Source organism: Oncorhynchus gorbuscha, linkage group LG23 (assembly GCF_021184085.1).
Source record: "Oncorhynchus gorbuscha isolate QuinsamMale2020 ecotype Even-year linkage group LG23, OgorEven_v1.0, whole genome shotgun sequence".
NCBI lineage: Eukaryota > Metazoa > Chordata > Actinopteri > Salmoniformes > Salmonidae > Oncorhynchus > Oncorhynchus gorbuscha.
The window spans coordinates 71,816,134-71,828,633 of record NC_060195.1 but is presented as its reverse complement, the minus strand read 5'-3'; the positions used below and the strand labels follow the sequence as shown (position 1 = coordinate 71,828,633).

Genomic DNA, 12,500 nt, shown 5'->3' with positions numbered 1-12,500 from the left:
GTAGAACCCTAGTTAGTGATACAGTAGAACCCTAGTTAGTGATACAGTAGAACCCTAGTTAGTGATACAGTAGAACCATAGTTAGTGATACAGTTTAACCCTAGTTAGTGATACAGTAGAACCCTAGTTAGTGATACAGTTAGTTGTGATACAGTAGAACCCTAGTTAGTGATACAGTAGAACCCTAGTTAGATACAGATAGTTAGTGAGAACCCTAGTTAGTGATACAGTAGAACCCTAGTTAGTGATACAGTAGAACCCTAGTTAGTGATACAGTAGAACCCTAGTTAGTGATACAGTAGAACCCTAGTTAGTGATACAGTAGAACCCTAGTTAGTGATACAGTAGAACCCTAGTTAGTGATACAGTAGAACCCTAGTTAGTGATACAGTAGAACCCTAGTTAGTGATACAGTTTAAACCTAGTAAGTGATACAGTAGAACCCTAGTTAGTGATACAGTAGAACCCTAGTTAGTGATACAGTAGAACCATAGTTAGTGATACAGTTTAACCCTAGTTAGTGATACAGTAGAACCCTAGTTAGTAGTTAGTGATACAGTAGAACCCTAGTTAGTGATACAGTAGAACCCTAGTTAGTTAGTGATACAGTAGAACCCTAGTTAGTGATACAGCATAACCCTAGTTAGTGATACAGTAGAACCCTAGTTAGTGATACAGTTTAAACCGAGTAAGTGATACAGTAGAACCCTAGTTAGTGATACAGTTTAACCCTAGTTAGTGATACAGTAGAACCCTAGTTAGTGATACAGTAGAACCCTAGTTAGAGATACTTGAGAACCCTAGTTAGTGATACAGCATAACCCTAGTTAGTGATACAGTAGAACCCTAGTTAGTGATACAGTAGAACCCTAGTTAGTGATACAGTTTAACCCTAGTTAGTGATACAGTAGAACCCTAGTTAGTGATACAGTAGAACCCTAGTTAGTGATACAGTAGAACCCTAGTTAGAGATACTTGAGAACCCTAGTTAGTGATACAGCATAACCCTAGTTAGTGATACAGTAGAACCCTAGTTAGTGATACAGTAGAACCCTAGTTAGTGATACAGAACCCTAGTTAGTGATAACCCTAGTTAGTGAAAGCCAGTTAGAACCCTAGTTAGTGATACAGTAGAACCCTAGTTAGTGATACAGTTTAAACCTTAGATAAAGTGATACAGTAGAACCCTAGTTAGTGATATAGTAGAACCATAGTTAGTGATATAGTAGAACCCCAGTTAGTGATAACCCTAGTTAGTGATCTAGTAGAACCATAGTTAGTGATATAGTAGAACCCCAGTTAGTGATAACCCTAGTTAGTGATCTAGTAGAACCATAGTTAGTGATATAGAACCATAGTTAGTGATATAGTAGAACCCCAGTTAGTGATAACCCTAGTTAGTGATCTAGTAGAACCATAGTTAGTGATATAGTAGAACCCTACTTAGTGATAGTTAGTGTAGAACCCCAGTTAGTGATAACCCTAGTTAGTGATCTAGTAGAACCATAGTTAGAGATATAGTAGAACCCCAGTTAGTGATAACCCTAGTTAGTGATCTAGTAGAACCCTAGTTAGTGATTCGCTGCTGTAGGACATGGTGTGAACAGACTATGTCTCTCTTCATATATATGGAGCCTCAAAGCACCGTTATTCTGAAGTGTGGAGCTCAGCAGGTTAATGGCCCTTGAGGTTATTTCAGGCTTCGCTTTTCATCCCATAAACTCGGTTTTAAACTATGTTTATTGTTTAAACTCTTTCTATTGCCAAGATGGAGTCAAAATAATTGTTTGTTTACTCCAGAGACTCAAAGCTGCTCAGATCAGATTTATCAGAGACAGGACATCGACTCAGTACTGGTACTTCCTGTATATAGCCGTGTTATTACCTGGTACTTCCTGTATATAGCCATGTTATTACCTTCCTGTATATAGCCATGTTATTACCTGTTACTTCCTGTATATAGCCATGTTATTACCTGGAACTTCCTGTATATAGCCATGTTATTACCTGTTACTTCCTGTATATAGCCATGTTATTACCTGGTACTTCCTGTATATAGCCGTGTTATTACCTGGTACTTCCTGTATATAGCCATGTTATTACCTTCCTGTATATAGCCATGTTATTACCTGTTACTTCCTGTATATAGCCATGTTATTACCTGGAACTTCCTGTATATAGCCATGTTATTACCTGGTACTTCCTGTATATAGCCATGTTATTACCTGGTACTTCCTGTATATAGCCATGTTATTACCTGGTACTTCCTGTATATAGCCATGTTATTACCTGGTACTCCCTGTATATAGCCATGTTATTACCTGGTACTTCCTGTATATAGCCATGTTATTACCTGGAACTTCCTGTATATAGCCATGTTATTACCTGGTACTTCCTGTATATAGCCATGTTATTACCTGGTACTTCCTGTATATAGCCATGTTATTACCTGGTACTTCCTGTATATAGCCATGTTATTACCTGGTACTTCCTGTATATAGCCATGTTATTACCTGGTACTCCCTGTATATAGCCATGTTATTGCCTGGTACTTCCTGTATATAGCCATGTTATTACCTGGTACTTCCTGTATATAGCCATGTTATTACCTGGTACTCCCTGTATATAGCCATGTTATTACCTGGTACTCCATGTATATAGCCATGTTATTACCTGGTACTTCCTGTATATAGCCATGTTATTACCTCCTGTATATAGCCATGTTATTACCTCCCTGTATATAGCCATGTTATTACCTGGTACTCCTGTATATAGCCATGTTATTACCTCTCCTGTATATAGCCATGTTATTACCTCCTGTATATAGCCATGTTATTACCTGGTACTCCCTGTATATAGCCATGTTATTACCTCCCTGTATATAGCCATGTTATTACCTGGTACTCCTGTATATAGCCATGTTATTACCTCCTGTATATAGCCATGTTATTACCTGGTACTTCCTGTATATAGCCATGTTATTACCTCCCTGTATATAGCCATGTTATTACCTCCTGTATATAGCCATGTTATTACCTGGTACTCCCTGTATGTAGCCATGTTATTACCTCCTTTATATAGCCATGTTATTACCTCCCTGTATATAGCCATGTTATTACCTGGTACTTCCTGTATATAGCCATGTTATTACCTCCCTGTATATAGCCATGTTATTACCTCCCTCTATATAGCCATGTTATTACCTGGTCCTCCCTGTATATAGCCATGTTATTACCTCCCTGTATATAGCCATGTTATTACCTCCCTCTATATAGCCATGTTATTACCTGGTACTCCCTGTATATAGGCATGTTATTACCTCCCTGTATATAGCCATGTTATTACCTGGTACTCCCTGTATATAGCCATGTTATTACCTGGTACTTCCTGTATATAGCCATGTTATTACCTCCCTGTATATAGCCATGTTATTACCTCCCTGTATATAGCCATGTTATTACCTGGTACTCCCTGTATATAGCCATGTTATTACCTCCCTGTATATAGCCATGTTATTACCTGGTACTCCCTGTATATAGCCATGTTATTACCTCCCTGTATATAGCCATGTTATTACCTGGTAATCCCTGTATATAGCCATGTTATTACCTGGTACTTCCTGTATATAGCCATGTTATTACCTGGTACTTCCTGTATATAGCCATGTTATTACCTGTATATGGTTATTACCTTCCTGTATATAGCCATGTTATTACCTGGTACTCCCTTTATATAGCCATGTTATTACCTGGTACTTCCTGTATATAGCCATGTTATTACCTCCCTGTATATAGCCATGTTATTACCTCCCTGTATATAGCCATGTTATTACCTCCCTGTATATAGCCATGTTATTACCTGGTACTTCCTGTATATAGCCATGTTATTACCTCCCTGTATATAGCCATGTTATTACCTCCCTGTATATAGCCATGTTATTACCTGGTACTCCCTGTATGTAGCCATGTTATTACCTCCCTTTATATAGCCATGTTATTACCTCCCTGTATATAGCCATGTTATTACCTGGTACTTCCTGTATATAGCCATGTTATTACCTCCCTGTATATAGCCATGTTATTACCTCCCTCTATATAGCCATGTTATTACCTGGTACTCCCTGTATATAGCCATGTTATTACCTCTTCCTGTATATAGCCATGTTATTACCTCCTCTATATAGCCATGTTATTACCTGGTACTCCCTGTATATAGCCATGTTATTACCTCCCTGTATATAGCCATGTTATTATTACCTGTATATAGCCATGTTATTACTCCCTGTATATAGCCATGTTATTACCTGGTACTCCTGTATATAGCCATGTTATTACCTCTTCCTGTATATAGCCATGTTATTACCTCCCTGTATATAGCCATGTTATTACCTGGTACTCCCTGTATATAGCCATGTTATTACCTCCTGTATATAGCCATGTTATTACCTGGTACTCCCTGTATATAGCCATGTTATTACCTCCCTGTATATAGCCATGTTATTACCTGGTAATAGCCCTGTATATAGCCATGTTATTACCTTCCTGTATATAGCCATGTTATTACCTGTATATAGCCATGTACTCCTGTATATAGCCATGTTATTACCTGGTACTTCCTGTATATAGCCATGTTATTACCTAGCCATGTACTTCCTGTATATAGCCATGTTATTACCTGGTACTCCTGTATATAGCCATGTTATTACCTGGTACTTCCTGTATATAGCCATGTTATTACCTACTTCCTGTATATAGCCATGTTATTACCTCCCTGTATATAGCCATGTTATTACCTCCCTGTATATAGCCATGTTATTACCTGGTACTCCCTGTATATAGCCATGTTATTACCTCCCTGTATATAGCCATGTTATTACCTGGTACTCCCTGTATATAGCCATGTTATTACCTGGTACTTCCTGTATATAGCCATGTTATTACCTGGTACTTCCTGTATATAGCCATGTTATTACCTGGTACTTCCTGTATATAGCCATGTTATTACCTGGTACTCCCTGTATATAGCCATGTTATTACCTGGTACTCCCTGTATAAATTGCTCGTGTCACTATTTCCCATTTTGTATGAAATATTTGACCTTTAACTCTGCATTGTTGGTAAACGACCCATAGGTAACCATGTTCTTCTTCACCTGTTGTTTACGAAGCATTTGACATATACAATTTTATATTCGATTTGAGGAGATGGAAGAGTTCAATTTAAACGCATGGCTACGCAGACGAGAGGAGAGAGAGAGAGAGAGAGAGAGAGAGAGAGAGAGAGAGAGAGAGAGAGAGAGAGAGAGAGACAGAGACAGAGACAGAGACAGAGACAGAGACAGAGACAGAGACAGAGACAGAGACAGAGAGAGAGACAGAGAGAGAGAGACAGAGAGAGAGAGAGAGACAGAGACAGAGACACAGACACAGACAGAGAGAGAGAGAGAGAGAGAGAGAGAGAGAGAGAGAGAGAGAGAGAGAGAGAGAGAGAGAGAGAGAGACAGAGAGAGAGACAGAGACAGAGACAGAGACAGAGACAGAGACAGAGACAGATGACAGAGACAGAGACAGAGACAGAGACAGAGACAGAGACAGAGACAGAGACAGAGAGAGAGAGAGAGAGAGAGAGACAGAGAGAGACAGAGAGAGAGAGAGAGAGACAGAGACAGAGACAGAGACAGAGACAGAGACAGAGACAGAGACAGAGACAGAGACAGAGACAGAGACAGAGACATAGACAATGACAGAGAGACAGAGACAGAGACAGAGACAGAGACAGAGACAGAGACAGAGACAGAGACAGAGACAGAGACAGAGACAGAGACAGAGACAGAGACAGAGACAGAGACAGAGACATAGACAGAGACAGAGACAGAGAGAGAGAGACAGAGAGAGAGAGAGAGACAGAGACAGAGACAGAGACAGAGACAGAGACAGAGACAGAGACAGAGACAGAGACAGAGAGAGACAGAGACAGAGACAGAGACAGAGACAGAGACAGAGACAGAGACAGAGACAGAGAGAACGGTTAGATCTCGGAGACTGAAAGGAAAGTGGCTATTAACCTCCCATATATTTACACTAATGGTGACAGGAAACAATTGACATTTTGAACGTGTGTCGTTGTGTTTCCTTATCAACACCGCGTCTCCAGGGACGATGTTGTCTTCTTCACTACCCGGACAGAGACAATCACTACATCTGTTTTCCGCGAGGAGGTTGAATGGAGACGAATGTTTCCATTAACACGATAGCAGGAAGGTATTGGTCTCTCCAGGGGCTATTTCTATTTCTATAGAGCTGGGTGGTTTCTACATATCCATTTAGGGGGGGGGTCTGCTGTTGCTGTTTTGAAGGCCAGTTTAGCCCTAAATCTTGGTCGATCTTGGCCTATCGATCTTGGCCTATCAAAAGGTCAGCATGAGAGTCAATATGTGTGATGATTACTGCGTCAATCAACTCCATCACATTCAGTCAGTCGCAATGAATGAGTGAAACAACGTGGAGATATCATCAATATCACAATCTACACCCTGAAACAACGTGGAGATATCTTCAATATCACAATCTACACCCTGAAACAACGTGCTTCAATATCACAATCTACACCCTGAAACAACGTGGAGATATCATCAATATCACAATCTACACCCTGAAACAAGGTGGCGATATCTTCAATATCACAATCTACACCCTGAAACAACGTGGAGATATCTTCAATATCACAATCTACACCCTGAAACAACGTGGAGATATCTTCAATATCACAATCTACACCCTGAAACAACGTGGAGATATCATCAATATCACAATCTACACCCTGAAACAACGTGGAGATATCATCAATATCACAATCTACACCCTGAAACAACGTGGAGATATCATCAATATCACAATCTACACCCTGAAACAACGTGGAGATATCTTCAATATCACAATCTACACCCTGAAACAACGTGGAGATATCATCAATATCACAATCTACACCCTGAAACAACGTGGAGATATCATCAATATCACAATCTACACCCTGAAGCAACGTGGAGATATCTTCAATATTACAATCTACACCCTGAAACAACGTGGAGATATCTTCAACATCACAATCTACACCCTGAAACAACGTGGAGATATCATCAATATCACAATCTACACCCTGAAACAACGTGGAGATATCTTCAATATCACAATCTACACCCTGAAACAACGTGGAGATATCATCAATATCACAATCTACACCCTGAAACAACGTGGAGATATCTTCAATATCACAATCTACACCCTGAAACAACGTGGAGATATCATCAATATCACAATCTACACCCTGAAACAACGTGGAGATATCATCAATATCACAATCTACACCCTGAAACAACGTGGAGATATCTTCAATATCACAATCTACACCCTGAAACAACGTGGAGATATCATCAATATCACAATCTACACCCTGAAACAACGTGGAGATATCTTCAATATCACAATCTACACCCTGAAACAACGTGGAGATATCTTCAATATCACAATCTACACCCTGAAACAACGTGGAGATATCATCAATATCACAATCTACACCCTGAAACAACGTGGAGATATCTTCAATATCACAATCTACACCCTGAAACAACGTGGAGATATCTTCAATATCACAATCTACACCCTGAAACAACGTGGAGATATCATCAATATCACAATCTACACCCTGAACGTGGACAACAACGTGGAGATATCATCAATATCACAATCTACACCCTGAAACAACGTGGAGATATCTTCAATATCACAAGTTCTGTTCCTGAAACTTGAGGAGATATCTCAATATGACAATCTACACCCTGAAACAACGTGGAGATTTCAATATCACAATCTACACCCTGAAACAACGTGGAGATATCTTCAATATCACAATCTACACCCTGAAACAACGTGGAGATTTATCAATATCACAATCTGCACCCTGAAACAACGTGGAGATATCTTCAACATGACAATCTATTCCCTGAAACAACGTGGAGATATCTTCAAATCACAATCTACACTCCTGAAACAACGTGGAGATATCATCAATATGACAATCTACACCCTGAAACAACGTGCAGATATCTTCAATATCACAATCTGCCCCTGAAACAACGTGAGATATCTTCAATATGACAATCTATTCCCTGAAACAAGTGCAGATATCTTCAAAACAATCTACACCCTGAAACAACGTGGAGATATCTTCAACATGACAATCTACACCCTGAAACAAGTGCAGTTTGGGAAACGGACTTTGCCTCCTCGAGTGCATCCCAACATGACACCCTATTCCCTATATAGTGCAGTTTGGGAAACGGACTTTGCGTCCTCGAGTGCATCTCAACATGACACCCTATTCCCTATATAGTGCAGTTTGGGAAACGGACTTTGCCTCCTCGAGTGCATCCCAACATGACACCCTATTCCCTATATAGTGCAGTTTGGGAAAAGGACTTTGCCTCCTCGAGTGCATCCCAACATGACACCCTATTCCCTATATAGTGCAGTTTGGGAAAAGGACTTTGCCTCCTCGAGTGCATCTCAACAGCATCAGCCAACATGACACCCTATTCCCTAAACATGGCACAATGCAGTGCAGTTTTGGCTGGAAACAGAGCCTCATTTGCCTCCTCTCCTGCATCCCAACATGACACTCCTCCATTCCCTCCTATCCTCCAGTTTGGGAAACAGACTTCCATCCCTCCTCTCCATCTCTCCATCCCTCCTATTCCCTATCCATAGTGCAGTTTGGGAAACATCCCTTTGCCTCCTCGAGTCCATCCCAACATGACACCCTATTCCCTACTATCCAGTGCAGTTTCCACCTCTCCTCCAGACTTTGCCTCCTCGAGTGCATCCCAACATGACACCCTATTCCCTCCTCTAGTGCAGTTTCCATCCGGACTTTGCCTCCCTCGAGTGCATCCCAACATGACACCCTATTCCCTATATAGTGCAGTTTGGGAAACGGACTTTGCCTCCTCGAGTGCATCTCAACATGACACCCTATTCCCTATATAGTGCAGTTTGGGAAACGGACTTTCCCTCCTCGAGTGCATCCCAACATGACACCCTATTCCCTATATAGTGCAGTTTGGGAAACGGACTTTCCCTCCTCGAGTGCATCTCCATGACACCCTATTCCCACCTCTAGTGCAGTTTCCGGACTTTCTCCTCCTCATCCCTCCTCCCACCTCTCCTCCATCCCTCCTCTCCATCCACTCCTCCATTCCCTCCTCTCCACCTCTTCCATCCCTCCTCTCCCTCCTCTCCTCCATCCCAACATGACACCTATTCCTCCATATCTTTCCCTCCTCTGCAGTCTCCTCCATCCCTCCTCTCCCTCCCCTCCTCCATCCCTCCTCTCCACCTCTCCTCCATCCCTCCTCTCCCATCCCAACATGACACCCTATTCCCTATATAGTGCAGTTTGGGAAACGGACTTTGCTCTCCTCCATCCCTCCTGCATCCCAACATCTCCCCTATTCCCTCTAGTGCCTTTCCATCCCTCCTCTCCACCTCTCGAGTCCATCCCAACATGACACCCTATTCCTCTCCTAGTGCAGTTCTGGGAAACCTTTGCCTCCTCGAGTGCATCCCAACATGACACCCTATTCCCTATATAGTCCAGTTTGGGAAAAGGACTTCCTCCTCCTCGAGTCCATCTCAACAGCATCCCACATTCACTCTCTCCTCCCTCCTCTCCCTCTCTCCCTCCCTAAACATGGCACAATCCAGCAACGCTCCTGGTTCACTCACTGGCTGGTAGGAGACCTCTCCACATCCCTCCATCCCTCCCTCCTCTCCTCCATCCCTCCTCTCCACCTCTCCTCCATCCCTCCTCTCCACCTCCTCCATCCCTCCTCTCCCTCCTCTCCTCCATCCCTCCTCTCCACCTCTCCTCCATCCCTCCTCTCTCCCTCCTCTCCTCCATCCCTCCTCTCCACCTCTCCTCCATCCCTCCTCTCCCTCCTCTCCTCCATCCCTCCTCTCCCTCCTCTCCTCCATCCCTCCCTCTCCCTCCCCTCCTACATCCCTCCTCTCCACCTCTCCTCCATCCCTCCTCTCTCCTCCCATCCCTCCTCCTCCCTCCCTCCTCCATCCTCTCCTCCTCTCCTCCATCCCCCTCTCCTCCATCTCCATCCCTCTCCCTCCCTCTCCTCCATCCCTCCTCTCCCCTCTCCTCCCTCCTCCATCCCTCCTCTCTCCACCTCTCCTCCATCCCTCCTCTCCCTCCTCTCCTCCATCCCTCCTCCTCCACCCTCCTCCATCCCTCCCTCTCCTCTCCTCTCCTCCATCCCTCCTCTCCACCTCTCCTCCAGCCCTCCCTCTCCTCCTCCATCCCTCTCTCCACCTCCTCTCCTCCCTCCTCTCCTCTCCTCCATCCCTCCTCTCCACTCTCTCCATCCCCTCTCCACCTCCCTCCTCTCCTCCATCCCTCCTCTCCTCCTCTCTCCTCCTCTCCACCTCCATCCTCCTCCCTCCTCCTCCCCTCCTCTCCTCCATCCCTCCTCTCCACCTCTCCTCCATCCCTCATCTCCACCTCTCACCCAACCCTCCTCTCCCTCCTCTCCTCCATCCCTCCTCTCCCTCCTCTCCTCCATCCTCCTCTCCCTCCTCTCCACCTCTCCTCCATCCCTCCTCTCCCTCCTCTCCTCCATCCCTCCTCTCCCTCCTCTCCTCCATCTCTCATCTCCCTCCTCTCCACCTCTCCTCCTCCTCTCTCCTCTCCACCTCTCCTCCATCCCTCATCTCCACCTCTCACCCAACCCTCCTCTCCCTCCTCTCCTCCATCCCTCCTCTCCCTCCTCTCCTCCATCCCTCCTCTCCCTCCTCTCCACATCTCCTCCATCCCTCCTCTAACTCCTCTACTCCATCCCTCTCTCCCTCCTCTCCACCTCTCCTCCATCCTCTCCTCTCCACCTCTCCTCCATCCCCCTCAACCACCTCTCCTCCATCCCTCCTCTCCCTCCTCTCCTCCATCCCTCCCTCCCTCCTCTCCTCCACCCCTCCTCTCCTCCATCCCTCCTCTCCTCTCCTCCACCCCTCCTCTCCTCTCCTACATCCCACCTCTCCACCTCTCTGCCAGCCCTCCTCTCCTCCATCCCTCCTCTCTCCTCTATCCCTCCTCTCCACCTCCCTCCCTCCTCTCCCCCCTCTCCTCTCCTCCATCCCTCCTCCTCCTCCTCCCTCCCTCCTCTCCTCCACCCCTCCTCTCCACCTCTCACCAGCCCTCCAGCCCTCCTCTCCTCTCCTCTTCTCCTCCATCCCTCCTCTCCTCCATCCCTCCTCTCCTCTTCTCCTCCATCCTTCCTCTCCTCCATCCCTCCTCCCTCTCCTCTTCTCCTCCATCCCTCCCTCCTCCATCCCTCCTCTCCCTCCTCTCCTCCATCCCTCCTCTCCCTCCTCTCCTCCATCCCCCTCCCTCTCTCATCTCCCTCCTCTCCACATCTCCTCCATCCCTCCTCTCCCTCCTCTCCTCCATCTCACCTCTCCTCCACCCCACCTCTCCTCCATCCCCCCTCTCCACCTCTCCTCCATCCCTCCTCTCCCTCCTCTCCTCCACCCCTCCTCTCCTCCATCCCTCCTCTCCTCCAGCCCTCCTGTCCTCCTCTCCTCCATCCATCCTCTCCTCCTCTCCTTCATTCATCCCTCCTCTCCCCCTCTCCTCCATCCCTCTCCTCTTGCAACTGCAGCTTCCATCCCTCCTCTTTTCATACTCACTCCAATCTGGGCCAACCAGCTAGCCAACCAGCCAGCCAACCAGCCAGCCAGCCAGCCAGCCAAACAGCCAACCAACCAGCCACCCAGCCAGCCAACCAACCTGACAGGCGAACAGCCAACCAGACAGCCAGCCAGCCAGCTAGCCAGCCAGTCTCCTCAACAATATACCCACCCTCCTACCTACACTGCATTCCTGCCAAACTGCACCTGGATAGATGTAATCTATCCACCCCTACTTAACCCTCAAACTGATCCCCAGCCTCCTACAACTTGTTCCACTGTTACCAGCCTCTCCTACCCCCATCCTTCTCCACCTTGTTCCCCTGTTCCCAGCCTCTCCTACCCCCAGCATCCTCCACCTTGTTCCCCTGTTCCCAGCCTCTCCTACCCCCAGCGTCCTCCACCTTGTTCCCCAGTTCCCCGTGTCTCCTACCCCCAGCCTCCTCCACCTTGTTCCCCAGTTCCCAGCCTCTCCTACCCCCAGCCTCCTCCACCTTGTTCCCCAGTTCCCAGCCTCTCCTACCCCCAGCGTCCTCCACCTTGTTCCCCAGTTCCCCACGTCTCCTACCCCCAGCCTCCTCCACCTTGTTCCCCAGTTCCCAGCCTCTCCTACCCCAGCCTCCTCCACCTTGTTCCCCTGTTCCCAGCCTCTCCTACCCCCAGCCTCCTACACCTTGTTCCCCAGTTCCCAGCCTCTCCTACCCCCAGCCTCCTCCACCTCGTTCCCCAGTTCCCAGCCTCTCCTACCCCCAGCCTC

General features: G+C 46.0%; 1 protein-coding gene across 1 annotated transcript in view; it reads left to right on the top strand.

The window, feature by feature from the left end:
• Positions 1–12,500, top strand: part of LOC124010750 (extensin-like) — a 155,208-nt gene that overhangs the window by 142,371 nt on the left and 337 nt on the right. The window contains exon 4 of the mRNA XM_046323391.1: positions 12,093–12,500. This exon is cut by the window's right edge and continues 337 nt beyond it. Within this exon, the coding sequence (XP_046179347.1) occupies positions 12,093–12,500 (408 nt within the window). The remainder of the gene's footprint in view (positions 1–12,092) is intronic.